This window comes from Balaenoptera physalus (assembly GCF_965194825.1).
Source record: "Balaenoptera physalus genome assembly, chromosome: 14".
NCBI classification, from domain to species: Eukaryota; Metazoa; Chordata; class Mammalia; order Artiodactyla; family Balaenopteridae; genus Balaenoptera; species Balaenoptera physalus.
Genome location: NC_138893.1, coordinates 36,398,156 through 36,415,409, shown reverse-complemented (window position 1 = coordinate 36,415,409; position 17,254 = coordinate 36,398,156). Strand labels below are relative to the sequence as shown.

Below are 17,254 nucleotides of genomic sequence, written 5' to 3'. Positions count from 1 at the left end.
TCACATTATGGCCCTTAAGAATATGTGTATGGGAACTGGGGTAACTGAAAGAGGCTGCTCACTGAAGGGGTCAATACCCTGGCATACCTGTAAGCCATTTGAAGGATATCAAGGTGCTATAACACACCAGTTGGGAAGCCTTGGGCTACAGACTCTGAGAACCACTGGTACAAGTTAAACCGAGACTGTAGAGGCAGATCCTTGAAGCCTCATGCAAAGAAGGCTAATTATGTGCTCCTGCTCTTAAAGACAATTCAAAAGGAAAAATAAAAAGATTCTCCAAATACCCACTTGAACCCATTCTACCATCTATCATATATACCTGTGTTGGAGGTACAGAGGGGGATAGCCTTTCCCAACTGAGTCAGCCCTCCATCAGAGAAGCAAAATCATTCTTCACGAGCAGCAACAAAGTGTATGACTTAAATGCAGATATCACTGTCACAAACCTGCCTCATAGTGAAACACGAGGGACAATAGGAAACACTTCAACGTTATTTTACTATTTTATTTCTTGAGCTAGACAGTGGGTACATGAATGTTCATGATCTTATTTTCTATACCTTTTTGTATGCCTGAAATAGTGGGGACAAGAGAAGATTAAAACTGGTACATGGTTCTCATGTCAGAAATTAGCTTCCAACAGCAAGTTTTTGACTTAGCCTGTCCCCAAACACCTTAAAACACTAAAGGTCTTGCCTTTCGGGCCTAAGATACATACTTCTTCAATTACTTCTACAAGTTTGCTCTTGAGATTTTCCAGTTCAATGGCTAATATCTTCTTTTCCTCCTGAACAGATACAATTTGATCTCGAAGTTCTGCATTTTTAAAGAAAAAAATAAGAAAAAACAAAAGCCTTATTTTTAAAAGAAGAAACCAATCTTGCCAGAAGAATTGAAAATGCCAATCCATGTGCAGCTTATGGTCAAAGTTATTCAACAATTAAAAGGAAAATGAAGTAGCAAAAGACAATGGAAATATCACTTCTCCCCCACCCCAAATATAGCTATGTTTCTAAAGTTTTATATCAGGCATGCTCACTATGTTAAATATACTAGATCATGTTTTCTCTGCAATACATCAAACCTGTATTCTAGGAAACTATCTGGCATTTTAGAAGTAGAATTTTTTTAAGCTTTCAGCAAAACAAATTAAGGCACTGTACTAATTTCTTTTTTATTTTATAATGGCCATGGGCTTTTGTCACAATGCAATACAAACAAACTGGGTAGCTAATAATTTGGAGATTTTGATTTAAAGAAAAAAATCCTGACTTGCTGCCAATTTACAGCCGTTAAACATTATTTGAACTGACTCAAAATATAACCTATTTGAAAAAGGGTTAATTCTAGTAATTTTCTCTCCAGAGGTGTTGGTGTTTTGTTTCTTAATTTACTTCATATTTCATATTATTGAGATTTAATGAAAACTGTGTTACTAGAGTGAAAATACTAGCAACTATAAGTGCAAAAACTTCTGGTGTTAGATTAAAGTTACTTCTACCACTCAAATGTTAAAAAAAAACATGGATTAGCACAGAGTACTTAAATTTATACCCAGGCCCACATACTTTTGCCACTTAGCTTTTAAGTGCTTTTAATTTCTTACCCTTCTCCAAGGACAGTTAGAAACCTGCTATGTGGTTATTTATTTATAAGTTAAATCAAACTTTTTACATGAACCCAGCTTAATTGAAGGGTTCTCAGAGACTTATTTTAAAACCACTTTCTTCACTGGCTGGCTAATCTTAAAGAAGAACAAGAGACCATACCATTCAAGACCTAACAGAAGGGAGAAATACAAACAAAAGGAAAGCCTTTAAACTTCCTCTCCCTTCCTACCAACATAAATATGATTTTGTCTTAAGTTAGGGGGTAGAAAGTTAGGTTAAGATGGCTTTCTTTTTACTTTCTTCTTTATACTTCCCGCTGAAGTTTTATCTACCAAACAAGCAAACAAGTATTGCTCCTGACAGGTACAGTAAGTTAAAAAGCTCCATTTCCTACATCCTTAACAATACACAGGGGTGTGTGTGTGTGTGTGTGTGTGTGTGTGTGTGTGTGTGTGTGTGTGTGTGTGTGTGTGTGTGTGTGTGTGTGTGTGTGTGTGTGTGTGTGTGTGTATTTATTTATTAATAAAGTTAATGTGTATTTAATAAATATATCATGTGATCTTGCCTTACAGCACTACTTGGAGACCACCGCAGTTGCTTAATACTACATATTGCTTTTAGCTCATTGCCTGAATCATATGGGAAGTTCCTGGAGGGCAGAGACTAAGCAATTTGGGAAGGTATCTTCCCCAGAGATTCCAACAGAGAACCAGACTAACAGGAGGTGTCGGCTAAATATATTTTTATTCATTCTTACTTTCATTTAACAAAAATATCTTAATACACAGTCCTATCCTTTAGAAGTTTACAGGCAAACTGACTGCTTCTGTCAAGACAATGCTTTCAAAAGTGCCTAATCCCAAACAAGAAAGTAACTCATAAAGCTATACATCCATCATGATTCTCAACCAGGCCACCCCCTGTGACAAATAATCAGAATTTTTTCCAAAGTAGGAACCAGGCATCAATATTTTTTGAAATTCTCATGTAATTCCAATGTGCAACCAGGGTTCAGAAGCATTATCCTAACAGGAGTCAAAAACATACTCAATGATTAAGCCAGGGATCCTACCCTTGATTTGTTTCTGACACTGTACTGAGACACAAGTCTCGGCAGCACCCTCAGGGTCCATGGTTGAATCTTCATCATCAATGTTGATCTCTTCAGTTATTACATCTGGCCCCAGCTTGGCCATGTATAACATGCTGATTCTTTTCAATGCTTTATTTTCTTTATTTAGCTAAGGCAAATATAAAGACAGTTATTTTAACAGCAGTCAAAAGAGTGTCTTGCCACCTAGAGGGGTGGGATAGGGAGGGTGGGAGGGAGACGTAAGAGGGAAGAGATATGGGGATATATGTATACGTATAGCTGATTCACTTTGTTATAAAGCAGAAACTAACACACCATTGTAAAGCAATTATACTCCAATAAAGATGTTAAAAAAAAAAATGAGTGTCTTGGATTTTTAAACAATAGACAAATTAAGTGTATTTTTGTCTTGCACATTCATCAACATTCACAGCATGAAGTAACAATTAGAAGAGTCATTAAATAAAGTTTTTTTATACTTTTTAATATTAAACTTATTACTTTAAGACCTATGCCTTATAGCCAGCAGCATGTGAAAATGCTAGTTATAACTGATAAATACAAGAAGAATTAAGTATAGAACACCAGTCTAGATTAAATAAAATTTCAATTTATTCACAGTCATTAAAAGTCTTAAGACACTTTCTTTCAAGCAAATATGTCGTTTGATGCTGTGCTGTGAACATCTTTTAAATGTTTGTTTGCCTGGCACTCTGTTCCTGGACACTGACACTCCTCTTCACTGTTCCACATGATTTCTATGGGAACAGCCAAGTTCTCCCAAAGCACAACCTACCACTTTGGCCATAGCTATAATAATTGGTCCAGGAATTAGGCACATAATCCAAGCTTGGTCAATTAGATCCCTTCTCTAGAAATTTGGAGGCTGGAACAGAGAGATGAATTCCTTTCCATGTGTCTGGATATACAGTAGCTGCTGGCAACCACATTACACTACTGAATTGAGGAATAGAGAAAGGCAGTCCACAGCAAAGCCAAAATGGAGCCAATGTGTAGGAGAGACAGAGAAAAGCAACAGACACAGGGTTTGCCACAGGGCTCCAGTCCATTCCTAAAACGCTCCTAGCTCATGGATTCTAAGGGATTCTCCAATATCCCTCTGAACAAATTCCTACTTTTTTTTTCCTTTTCTTGCTTAAACTAGTTCAAAATGTGTTTCTATCTGTACATAGAGTTCTAATAATACACGACAGAAGAAAGTTCAAGATACGTTTCTATTATCTCTATCTAATTCACTGCAGATAAAGGAATCCTAATTCATTAACGTATTTGTTATCCCCTGATGTAAAAATGAGTTGGTTATCAATTGTCATTACCTTCTTCAGCTCCTGTGTTTATGTGCATATAAATGTTAGTACAAGGTACACACGAAGACTAAAATTGATCCAAAGTCCACAGAAGTAAAATATGGTTTTGCTTATGTGTTCTCTTCACAAGATTAAAATATAAAAAGTCTTCTCTTATTTGAGTAGAAAGTATTTCGTATATTGATTTCTCTAGTATAAAATATAAGATACAGAAATGTGTTTGCATTTACTAAGGGCCGTTGGCCATCAAGACAAGTTCTTAATTTAATAACTGACATTGGAAATAAACACAGACAGACACAATTCACTGGAAAGCTAAATGCCCTTCCCTGCTGTAAACCTTATGCCAGAATAAGATGTTTAGTATGGTATTTGTCTGGTTTTGGGCCTTCATTTGTGATCATGATTAGGACCCTTCAGGGTTTCTCTCAGGGAAAGCCCAGCCCATTTCAATTTGGGAGATCTGATTCTTACCCCGATAATATGGAAACTAAATATACCCCGAGTAGTGTGGTCTGGAACACAAGAGCATTCCCTAGAGCATTCCCTGACCTCTCTGGAGAATCAGGGAGAATCACTTAGAAATGGCTATGAACCATTCCACAGATTCTTCCTGGGAAGGCTGGTGAGATCTATTCAGGGAATCAGACACAGACCTTTATTCCCAGTTCCCAGCCCATAGCTCCAGCTTCTAGCTCTCCATATTATATTAGAGGATCAGGGATAAGATATGAGACCCATGATTTCCCAATCCCTCTTCCTTCAGATGGAAAATTCAAGTAAACATTGTTGTGGGTTCTTTGAACCATGAATGCTAGAGCATGGCACTAGAAGCTCAAGAACCATCGTCAATTCTCAAATGATGACATCTTTTCTGAATGCAAGGAGAAAAGAACAATTTAAGAAAAACTCAAGTGAAAAAACTCAAGACTTAGTTTGTAATTCTGCCTCCTAATATTTAAACTAATGGTTCCCAACCCTGCACATTACCATCTGTAGAGTTTTTAAAAAAAAAAAAAACTCCCAACATGCAGGCCCTCACCAGACCAAAATCTCTGAAAGTAGAGCCCAGCATAGCACTTTTTCAGGGCTTCCCAGGTGATTCTAATGTACACCAATACTACGGATAATTGACACAGAGGAATGCAGTACTTGAGTATGCATTTCTGTAAAATTAGTATAGCAGAGTTATGAACTCAGCTCTGCAATCAAATTCTGTCTCTGCCTCTAGAATAATCTAATCTTTCAGTGCCAGTTTTCTCATCAGCTAACTAAGGATAAAAATAGTCTCTATCCCATAATATGAAGATTAAATGAGATATATATAAAGCATTTAATATAGTGACTGACATACAGTAAAAATTCAGCAAATATTAGCTATTAGTAACAAAAGAGGTTTAGTTTGTGTGTCTAATTTTCCTCTGGAAGTCATTTATCAGCTAGTTTTCTTCAACCAAGGTATTCATCTATACAATGTTTCTTCCCCCAGGATTCTCATGAAAAACTGAAAAATACTAATTTTTGCCATCTGGTGCTCCCCAGGCCACCATCGAAGTAATATTTAATAACCTAACAGTTAACAGTTCTGCCCTCAAAAGAGTTTAATGCCTCTATCAAGCCAGGCACCAAAATCTACCAGCTACTATTTGGCTGTAATACAATTACTCTATTCAACAAAGTTACTATCTCAAGAAAAAAGCCAAACGAAATTGCAAACGTCTTCTCTAAAACAACATTTTCACATTCTGAAAGAAGAAATATAAGATTTATACACATTAAATCTTATAACCATACTAAGTGGAAATTTTTGAGAACTCTAAATTTACAAATTTGGGCTGAGAAATTTCACTGCAGTTATTATTCATCAAGTTATATAGGTTAATGGCATGCTACTTGGGTTTTAGAACCCTTATTAGTTACAAGGCAAAAATAAATCTTTCATAACCCTACAGTAACAGAATCTTATGCTATATTCAAATTTAAATAGGGTTTTTATATTGAGCACAGTTTAATGAATATTTAAAGATACAAAATAAGCAAGTTAAACAGATTTGGATCATGCGATTTAAATAACTGGTCTATATTTATCAGTTTAACTTTCACATTTTAGCAAAGCAAAGCATCCACACTTGCTTTTAAGGAAATAATGCAGTCAAATTGTATTTCTGACCCACCTCCTAGAGAAATGGAAATAAAAACAAAAATAAACAAATGGGACCTAATGAAACTTAAAAGCTTTTGCACAGCAAAGGAAACCATATACAAGACAAAAAGACAAACCTCAGAATGGGAGAAAATATTTGCAAATGAAGCAACTGACAAAGGATTCATCTCCAAAATATACAAGCAGCTCATACAGCTCAATATCAAAAAAAAAAAAAAAAACCCAATCCAAAAATGGGCAGAAGACCTAAACAGACATTTCTCCAAAGAAGATATACAGATTGCCAACAAACACACGAAAGAATGCTCAACATCACTAATCATTAGAGAAATGCCAATCAAAACTACAATGAGGTATCACCTCACACCAGTCAAAATGGCCATCATCAAAAAATCTGCAAACAATAAATCCTGGAGAGGGTGTGGAGAAAAGGGAACCCTCTTGTACTGTTGGTAGGAATGTAAATTGATACAGCCACTATGGAGAACAGTATGAAGGTTCCTTAAAAACCTAAAAATAGAACTACCATATGACCCAGCAATCCCAGTACTGGGCATATACCCTGAGAAAACCATAATTCAAAAAGAGTCATGTACCACAATGTTCATCACAACACTGTTTACAACAGCCAGGACATGGAAGCAATTTAAGCGTCCATCGACAGATGAATGGATAAAGAAGATGTGGCACATATATACAATGGAGTATTACTCAGCCATAAAAAGAAACGAAATTGAGTTATTTGTAGTGACATGGATGGACCTAGAGTCTGTCATGCAAAGTGAAGTAAGTCAGAAAGAGAAAAACAAATACTGTATGCTAACACATATATATGGAATCTAAAAAAAAAAGGTTCTCATGAACTTAGGGGCAGGACAGGAATAAAGACGCAGACGTAGAGAATGGACTTGACACGGGGAGGGGGAAGGGTAAGCTGGGACGAAGTGAGAGAATAGCATTAACATATATACAGTACCATATGTAAAATAGATAGCTAGTGGGAAGCAGCTGCATAGCACAGGGAGATCAGTTCCTGCTTTGTGACCACCTAGAGGGGTGGGATAGGGAGAGTGGGAGGGAGACGTAAGAGGGAGGGGATATGGGGATATATATATACATATAGCTGATTCACTCTGCTATACAGCAGAAACTAACACAACATTGTAAAGCAATTCTACTCCAATAAAGATGTTAAAAAAAATTGTATCATAAGAATTAAACATTCCATTTGTCATTAATTTGAGAGCAAACACTTTAGAAAAATAAGAATTTACAGAAACTCTGCTGCTTAGAAAATGAAAACTACTTCCAAAAATGACAATTAATACTTAAAGCAGGATGTGCTACTTTCATTTATTGATCACACATATAATGAAATTTCCAAACTTTGCATTCAAAGCTGTAGTATCTTCCACATCCAATGAGCACATCTACAGCGTTTGATTGAATAGGGTTTTTTTGGTTTGTTTTTTATTCTAAAGTTCCTGAGTTCACACCATATCCTCAAAAACAAACCGTAAGTCCATTTTCAAAAGGGCTTCTTAAAGAATAGAAGACAAACTATAAGTTAAGGGTCCTACTGTCAATACTAAATTGTAAATATGACCCTAGAGATTAGTAACACACTGGTTCATAACCAGGGATGAATGTAACAGTCACCTGGCAGCTTTTTCAACATTCACATGTCTGGGCCATACTCCTAGACTCAGTGGGTCTGGGGTATTCTTAAGAAATCAACCCTGGTCTACCCTGACAATTATGACATGATAATTGCAGGTTAGAGAGGTGAATTCTCTTGCTCAAAATCAACTGTTAAATAAAAAAGGGGGGAATAGCAATAAAATTAATTTTTTAAGGGGACCAATGATTAAAGTCATCATAAACAAAGAAAGTCTGTCCCATTCTCACTTTAGTCCTAATTCTAGTTCATCCTGTCATTTAAGATGAGACAATGGCAGTCCAGGGAACAGAATTAACTTGGCCAAAGTCACATATTGCCAAAATTATATAATTAGGAATAAAACCTGTACATACTGCCTCCCAAACCACTGTTTTCCATAAACTGCCAGTCCTGAGAGGTAGTCAGTGCTCTCACTTTGGATGTCCTATTGCAACAGGAATACTTGTTAACAACAAGAGAAAAATACAGAAACTATCCTTAGCCACTACAAGATTCAGAACAGCTAGTATGCTCTGAATACATTTTTTCTACTTGGTCCAAAAGTAAAGGAAATGAAAAGAGAATTCCAACAGTATTATCAACCAGTGAACTCTAGTGATACAGAGAATAGAAATGATATGAGAGCGCCCATGGTATCGTTGCTTTTAAAGCAATGGCCTCTATTGCTGTATACTCTTCAGACAAATAACAGAAAAGAAGCTATATACACATACTTATATTCTTAGTTAGGTTCTGCCTGCATATCTTATGAATTCTAATGTAGTGTTGTTATGCAAACAATTAAGCAAATACCTCTAGCAAGCACACTGCTAATGCAAACAAATTAAATTGATTGACTTATTGATCTACAGAATTTCAGTTGCATCCAAAGAAATAATCTGGATGTAGGTGATGGGGGAGAGGCGAAAGAAACAAAACCAGCATCACTAATGAAATTTGGCTGAAAATTGCTGTAATCCATTTTCTGACGAAGTGGTTCAGATGCATTTTACCCAACCCAAAATACATAAGACAGAGATAAAAACATTCTATAATAATAATGTACTTCTGATGAGATAGAATATAGAAAATTACACACTTGGTAAATTCATCAGCTAGAAGCAATCAGTGGAGCACTGGAGGTCACCCTTAGCATGCCCTCACTTTGCTTTCAAAAATAATCACCTGAAATGTAAGGTCTGAGGCTGACTTTTTCATCTGATTCAAACAGGAAACACTCATTGGTCTTTCATGTCACTCTAGGTTAGTTTTAAACTTGGTTAGCATTTTAACCAAATGCACAGACATTTGGAAAGTCAAGTTCAACAGACCACTCTGGGACCATTTTCACAGGCAAAAACCACAAATGCTGAAATACACACACACAAATACTTTTTTTTTTTTTTTTTACAATCAAAATAATCTTTGCATTAAGACAGATATTTACATAATCATATTCCAGGATTCTAAGACCTCTGACAAGGCTCATCAGAGCAGACAACTGATTAGAGAACCAGAACAGCAGAAAAGGACAGAGGCCACTGTTTGGAAAAGCAAGTTGAAATTTAAAAGCTCAGGTAGAATTTCTTTATTTGAAATGTCTCACCTTTGTCGCCAAAGCTTCAGCACTTTCTCGACAAGTCTTCTCTATTTCAAGATGGTTCTGCATAAAATTCACTTCCTCTATAACCATGTGAGAAACTAGGAATGAGGGGGAAAAAGTCTCAGCATTCAGAGATTAGTCAGCTATTCCAGAAGCCCACACATCTTGTCCCATGATTAAGAATACTGCAATTCTTTAGCTAGCCAGACCTTTAGCTATCATGAAAAAAAAGTGTTTAAGATGCTGCCCTGATTAAATCTTAGCTAATATATGAATGTAGAAAGAAAAAAGAAGACAACGAAGAACTTTTATCGCTATTACACACATTTTGAGAAAGCTATTGAGGATTTTTTAAGTGTCTCTTTTCTATGTAGCTGTATACATAACCATAGACATATCTGTTAATTTAAACAAAAGAACCTCTCTTACATTAAAAGGGGCAAACATGATTTCCTTTTCTTAGCAGGATGTAACCCATGCGTCTACTAAGGAAAATTAGCTAAAGAGAAATGTTTAAAAATAAATCTTACATTGATCTCATATCTGGAATAACAACATGGCAGCTTAACTAAGTTAAGTATTTCAATAGTAGTCTTTACTACTGACAAAGTATTTAAGAAACTCCAGGGCAAAAAAGGATAGCAACGAGATTTATGTACTACGTGATGATGAAAGTAGATGCTAATAAATTGCTTCTTACATCACAGACTGTCAGGGAGATCAAAAGAAAAATAAAATTTTACTTGATATTTAACCAATGTTTCAAAAATAGCAATTTTCAGACTTTTTGTTAGCTGGTTTATATAAATGAGATTCAAAGGTACAAAATAATTTAGAACTTGAATGATACTTTGAAGATCAAGTAAGAAAAATGCCAACTCCTTTCACCCATATTTCTAGTTAAAAGAAAATGCTCAGAATTTCAAACTTAACTGTAGACATGTATACTTACTGACATTTGTTTGGCTTAAAAAAGAAAAATTAAGGGCACCCAAATGTGAAACCCAACAAAGTCAGGCAAAAAGCACTGGGCTCACATAACACAAAGAGAGATTACTTTTGCTTCATTTAAGCTTAATTAACCTGCAATTATGATTAAACTCAGGGGAAAAAATTTCTCTCCAAATTAAATACAAAAATGTATTACTTCCTAAGTCTGTCCGAAGTTCTTATTACGTTAATATTCAAATTCATAAAGCAGCACTAAATGGCCAGAAACATCTCTAACCTTGACATTTTTTCAGGGGTAATAATAATCTGCAGCAAATGCAGGCCAACCAAAAACCACTTAACTAATTAGTAGTTGCAGTCACCGAGAAAAACATGAATCAACACTGTTATTACAAGTGGCACATTTGAGTGGCATCTAATTATGACTTGATGAGCACGATACTTGCATTATCAACATTACTACTGCATCCCATCGGGGCCTAAAAGCTGCTGATGGCATTGACTTCGAGAAACTCCCACTCAATGGTACAGCAGCACCCAGCAATCGGCTTGGCAGGGGCCCCCTCACTAAATGACACGTTAAGCGTAATTACTGGTAGACATTGTAAATAAACAGGATTGGAAGTGAAAATTGTACCAAGTGCATAAGACACAATCTGACACATTGGAAGTGGCAGCCTTAATTGAGAGTTTCTTTGACTGCTCAAGATCATTTCAACTGCATTTCTCAGAGGACAGTGATTATAACTGTGGAGACAGACGGCATAATGGTATCAGCACTGCTGACAGAGCAGTGAATTAAATTGTATCTGCTGTTGTGTGAAAGCCTTGATGAGAGGTACAGATGCCTTAGTGGTCTTATCATTATAACACAATGGTCATGTTGTCATCAACCTTTCTGGCTCCAATTGAAAAGAAATGATTGTGTGTTGAAGCTCTCCCCCCCACCCCGCTCCACACCACCCCCCTTTTCCTCTTCTATCTCTTGTTCTGAATAGAACCAATTTTCAGAGAGCTATGAAATCACGCAATAGGTCCTAAAATGCAGCTGCTTGGCATACAAACGGGTCCCCATTAAACTGGAATCACACACAATATGTGTTTATGCCAGAAGAACAAATAGAAGCTGAACACAGGCCAAGTTTATTCACACACACAAAGCCCATGTAGCTCTTCATCAATATAATTGCCTTTTATATTGTAGTTTAAATAATAGGCTCTATTATTTCCTTAAAATCCTAATATTCCTGGCATTTTATCACTATGTTTACAAGGTAGGTTCTTCAAAAATGTGAAGGAAAGAGAAAAGAAACCTATACAATTTTTACAACATCAAATACTACTTCGAATTTTAGCCTTAACTACTTGACATCTTTACCACAATCTGGTATTTCCACTATCATAACAAAAACATAAACACTCTGCATTTTTCATAGGAATTTGACTTTTTATTCAATAATATTCTTGCTCATGGAAGAGTAAGAAAAATCATTCCACAGTAGTAAGGTTCAGGCCTAGCAAAGAGAGGAAAAAAAAAAAAACACACTTATTTTCTCAACATTTTGTAAAAAGTTGCCTTCTAATTTAACTTGATAAAGTTAGCTAGGTAGCACTAGCCCACATTTTCTCCAGTTCTGATACGGTATACTCCATCAGGTAGGGTTTTTATTTCTTCCTATAAGAGGGAAAAGTGGAAATTTTAAATTGTGCTTTAATTTTCAGTTTAAAAAATTATCCCAATGCTAAACTGATAGCATAGAAACCTACTTATAAGCTTTCTAGATCCAAAAGGAACATATTTCAAAGGGCATTTATATCTTTAAAAAGGATGACCCAATTTCCCAAACCAAAAGTCAGGTCACCTGACACAAAACAGATATCTTTTTTTTTTTTTTTTTTTGGCCACATCGCGCGGCATGTGGGATCTTAGTTCCCGGACCAGGCATCAAACCCGTGCCCCCTTCAGTGGGAAGAGTGGAGTCTTAACCACTGGACCGCCAAGGAAGTCCCAGGAATTTTTTTAATATATAAATTTATTTACACCCTTCAAAGGAAAAACATTTTTAAAAACTTTAATTGTTCATTTAATGATTTGCCTATGGCCCTGAATTCGGGCTTGACTCATAATATCCACAATCCATGACCACTGTACCTGAAACACCTATAATTTGGATGACATAAAGGTTTAAAAAAGAAAAAAGATGAACTTTAAATAAAGTACCCCTATTACTGCAGTAATAATTTTTTATGTTTAAAAAATCCTTGTACTTTAGAAATACATACTGAAATCTTTACAGATAAAATGATATGGTGACTGGAGTTAGTTTCAAAAACTCCGAGGTCAGTGACAGTAGGTATATGGATGCATAGAGGAAGACAACTTCTGAAGCTATGTGATGGGTACATGGGGGTTCATTATACTTTTTCTCACTTTGTACAAGCTTGACACTTTCCATAATAAAAGTTTTTCTTAATGACTCTGGGAACTCAGAAGTATACCCTAAAAGAATATCAATTATTGCTTCTATCAGTCTAGTTGAATTAGCAAAGTCTGTCTCTCCTGTTCCATGACTCCAAAACATTTTTACATACTTGCCATCATAGAATACATCACTCTGTAGGAGAACTGGGGTTCGTTTAACTTGTTTTGTCTTCTACTAACGGAGCATCCGCAGAGGCTTTCTTCACTCATGGCTGACTCTCTTGCACCTAGCACAATGCTATGTACCAAGCAGTTATTCATACTTGTGTTTGTCTGATGACTGAAAAAAATGCCTCAGGCCTAAGTTCATGTGTGAATACCTTTTTACAGGAATGTTCTCTGTAGTACAGAACTGCTTAGGAAACAACCACTATCACCGTTTATCAGGCCAACTATGTGTCTGTCGTGTGCTAAACCCTTTACGTGTGTCCTCTCGTAAATCCTCACAACAATCTTAGGAAGTAGGTATTATCATAGCAATTTTGTATTTGAGAACACTGAGGCCCAGAGAAGTTAAGGAACATATCCCAGATTATAGAGTTCTAACTGGTAAAGGCCAGCTAAAGCTATTTCTAGATGACTTCAATTTTCTATGTTCTTTTCTAATTCCTCATATTTAAAAATGACACCACCAATGATGCTGCTTCCTGAGCAAAACTCCTCTCCATCCAGCCAACTCTCAGCAATGTTTAGACGCAGGATATCTCTAAAGTATACGTGGCAAACATACCATAAGTTCTCGTGCAATATCAGATTACTTAGAAAGGTTTTCATGTAGTGAGAAAACAGCCATGAAAGCTAGCCGGTATGCAGGAAAATTGGTAGGTGCTAAAACAGAGCAAAGGATCTAATGTTGTGGCCTAAAAGACATGAAAGAACTTTACTTACTTCTACTTTCACAGAAATCTGTCTTTCTAGGGAACATGGCCTTACTATGCAGTCAGTGGTGCACTCTGTCCAGAAAGACAGGAGAAAGGCTCAGGAAGAGCTGGCAGAGGGCCAAGAATCACATGGAAATATGGGCAAAACCAGCTAGGAAAAGTATGCCAAGCTAGGAAGAGCTGATCCCAACAGCCTAACAAAGCTCTTCCTGACCCTCATTCGGCTGCTCTTCCTACACCTGGAGAACTAGAACTAGAACTAGGTAAACATTACAGGAAGGCAGATTTCAACTTAGTACCAAAAGAAACCTTCCCCTGGAGCTGTCCAAATGTGGAGACTGGTGTTCAGAAACTAATTCATGAAAGGTAAATCATATGAACTCTTAACACTGAAGGGCAGTCAAGCCCTGGACGGTGCAGTAAATGAGATGGTGGTAGCAGCAACTAGTATTTACTGAACACTTACTATAGTGCCAAGCACTGTGTTCAGCACTTTTTACATGGATTATCTCATTTAATCCTCGAACAGCCTATAAAGTAGGGTCATTTATTCCATTTTTACTAATGAAGGAATTGCTCAGGGCTATTGGGATTCACACCAAATGGTGCTTTTTACTGGTGAAAACTGCCTCATTCCCTTCCAAATCTGAAATTCTACGCTATGTTCTAAAGTCGTGAACCATTTAACTCAGACACAATTTTTTAACAAATATTTAAAGTTTTCTTAGTCTCCATTTTCAGTTCTTTTGAGACTGAGTGAAGAGCTAATACTCTGTTTTCCTGCTATCCAAACTTAAATTAGGCTGATGTAGTAAAGGTAAAAATTGAATGAATACAACAATAAAGATGAATTCTTTCAAGCTCTGAGTTGCTCATAAGGAAAAATGTAAATTTTTAAAACTATCAAAACTATCAGAGGAAGAGAAACGGAAAAGAGAAATGGTAGATGAAAGCAAAGTTTACATGTTACTCTACAGGTAGGCTGATATGGTAGGAAGTTGCTTCCATTTCTGCATAATGAAAGAGATAAAATCCCTACTACCTACCTGGACCAAAACATTTTATAAATCCAACCATAATAATTCGAACTATTCCCACTGCACATAGTATGCCAATCCAATATCAATAACTAACTCAAACACATTAACTGGTAACTATGTCAATGGTATAACTCTTGAAGCTGTAACTCAGTGTCAGTTCAAGTGTAAGAATGTCCCATTAATCCTGCATTAGGGAAGGAGAAAGTCCTGAAGAGCTACAATCCACACATTCACAGATAAAAAATAGTTCTGTCATAGCATATTGGCCACCAAAGATAGGTATTATCAACAATATTCCCTTTTGGTTTTCCTCGTTACAGCCAGATACCTGAAATAAACTGGCTATTGAAAGTTCACTATAATGCTGCATTTTTATAGCTGCTTTACCTTCAACAAGAATAAAATGCTTTGCGGTGTAGTTACCAAGTCAACGCTTTATGATATTATCAAACAACCTGACTAACACGGCATCTGCAGAAGGATGGACAAAGGCCCTGCTTCTAAGGGGGAGGGTCACTCTCCCTGCTAAGGTCTGGCCCTTTCCCGTGACTTATTTCCTTCTGATCCTTCTGAATGTGATCAGGTATGTTCTATTTTAGGGGATGAAGTAATAACAGATTTACATCACATAAAAAATAACATAGCAAAAATTAAGAAGATTATTAAAGCTTTTGTGGGAATATAACTTTCCTTGGTGAGACGGCTATTTCAACCATTCAAACTCCTAAAAATGTATAGTTCTGTAAACCTAGAATTCCTTTTCCATAAATTAACCTAAGGAACCAACCAGACCACTATAAATACGTATGTATAAGAACACTTATCACGGCATTATTGATACTTACTAAAAACCAGAAATAATCCATCTATCACTGAAGAATTGTTTAAATAAATTACGGTACTATCATATAATAGAATACTATGGGCAACACTAAAAACTGAAATACATATCTCTACTGACATGCAAAGATGACTGTAATATACTGTTTACTGAAAAGAGTAGGCTATAAAACTGAATGCAAAGCATGACTCTATTTTTTGTTGATACATATATTCCACAGATAAAAGATCAGGAAAGAAAGACTATAAAATACTAATGTTGGCTTTTCTTGGCTTTCTCAAAGAGTGAAGATAACAAATTTGCTCTCTTTTAACTGTTCTGTATAGTAAAATTTTTTGTAACAAGTACAAACTGTGTTTTATATATATATATATAAATAACATACTTATGAAACAATAATGCTCAATCCATTTCTTTAAAAATCACAGTAATGCCAGAGCACTTTTTGGGCAAATAGGAAGACAATTCTTCCTTTCTTGGATGCCCAATACATCAGCAACTAAACACAGGGTACATGTCTACCCACATAATCCCAAAGCACAGTTGTATGTGTTAGAACAATTCCATTGAAATGCTTACATACTTTTCTGAAATTCCTCCAGTTTTTTAACCGCTTCATCTCGTTCTTGCCTAATTTTGTCACACTGAAATGAGAAAAAAACAGAAATGTTAAGTTTGTATTGTAAGTTTGGAAAGACAAGAAAGAGCAAACATATACAATTTTATGAAAAGAAAACAAAAAATAAAAATCTTAAAAAAGCATTAATGATATAACCAGAAAAGACAAAAACTCTAATTCAAAAGGATACATGCACCCCAATGTTCATAGCAGCACTATGTACAATAGCTAAGACATGGAAGCAACCTAAGTGTCCATCAACAGATGAATGGATATAGAAGATATGTGATATGTATACCATGGAATATCACTCAGCCATAAAGAAGAAATAGTGCCATTTGCAGCAATATGGATGGACCTAGGGATTCCTATACCAAGTGAAGTAAGTCAGACAGAGATAAATATATTATATGACATCATTTATATGTGGAATCTAAAAAATAATACAAATGAACTTATTTACAAAACAGAAACAGACACACAGACATAGAAAACAAACTTACGGTTACCAAAAGGGAGAGGGAGAAGATAAATTAGGAGGATGGGATTCACAGATACATATCACTATATATAAAATAGATAAACAACAAGGATTTACTGTATAGCGCAGGGAACTATATTCAACATCTTGTAATAACCTAATGGAAAAGAATACACACACATATATAACAGAATCACTCTGCTCTACACATGAAATTAACACAATATTGTAAGTCAACTATAGTTCAATAAAAAAGAAGAAAAATAGAATAATTTTAAAAAGAAAAAAAATATACGAAGGAAAAAAAAGGCATTAATGGCCACATGGTATTTGTTACTGCTCACCAGCATGATATTTGTACCACTTGTATCTGGCCAATTTTCTCAGACCTCCTAAGATAATGAGTCACCTTCCTGCTCATTATCTCTTCAGTAACAGACCAATTTAACATTCTTGAGTTAAAATGTATTCATTCTTTAAGAGAATATTTGTGCCTCT

The 17,254-nt window shown here is 35.8% G+C and overlaps 1 protein-coding gene and 1 long non-coding RNA gene across 11 annotated transcripts in view; both read right to left on the bottom strand.

Moving 5' to 3' along the window:
• The window catches only part of SHTN1 (shootin 1), a 102,420-nt gene that overhangs the window by 61,475 nt on the left and 23,691 nt on the right, over nucleotides 1-17,254 (bottom strand). For 4 of the 10 annotated variants that reach the window (XM_082423415.1, XM_082423409.1, XM_082423411.1 and 1 more), the window contains 4 exons: nucleotides 16,240-16,300; nucleotides 9,465-9,559; nucleotides 2,686-2,854; nucleotides 722-819 (listed from right to left, as the gene is read on the bottom strand). In XM_082423415.1, the coding sequence (XP_082279541.1) occupies nucleotides 722-819; nucleotides 2,686-2,854; nucleotides 9,465-9,559; nucleotides 16,240-16,300 (423 nt within the window). Of the gene's footprint in view, nucleotides 1-721; nucleotides 820-2,685; nucleotides 2,855-9,464; nucleotides 9,560-16,235; nucleotides 16,301-17,254 lie in introns of all 10 variants that reach the window. The other 6 variants (XM_082423412.1, XM_082423414.1, XM_082423413.1 and 3 more) reach the window with 2 other exon arrangements.
• LOC309642216 lies at nucleotides 11,540-16,227 on the bottom strand. Its single transcript, XR_014253049.1, has 2 exons — nucleotides 15,280-16,227; nucleotides 11,540-12,087 (listed from the first exon to the last, which is right to left on the bottom strand). It is a non-coding gene; the product is annotated as an uncharacterized lncRNA (long non-coding RNA).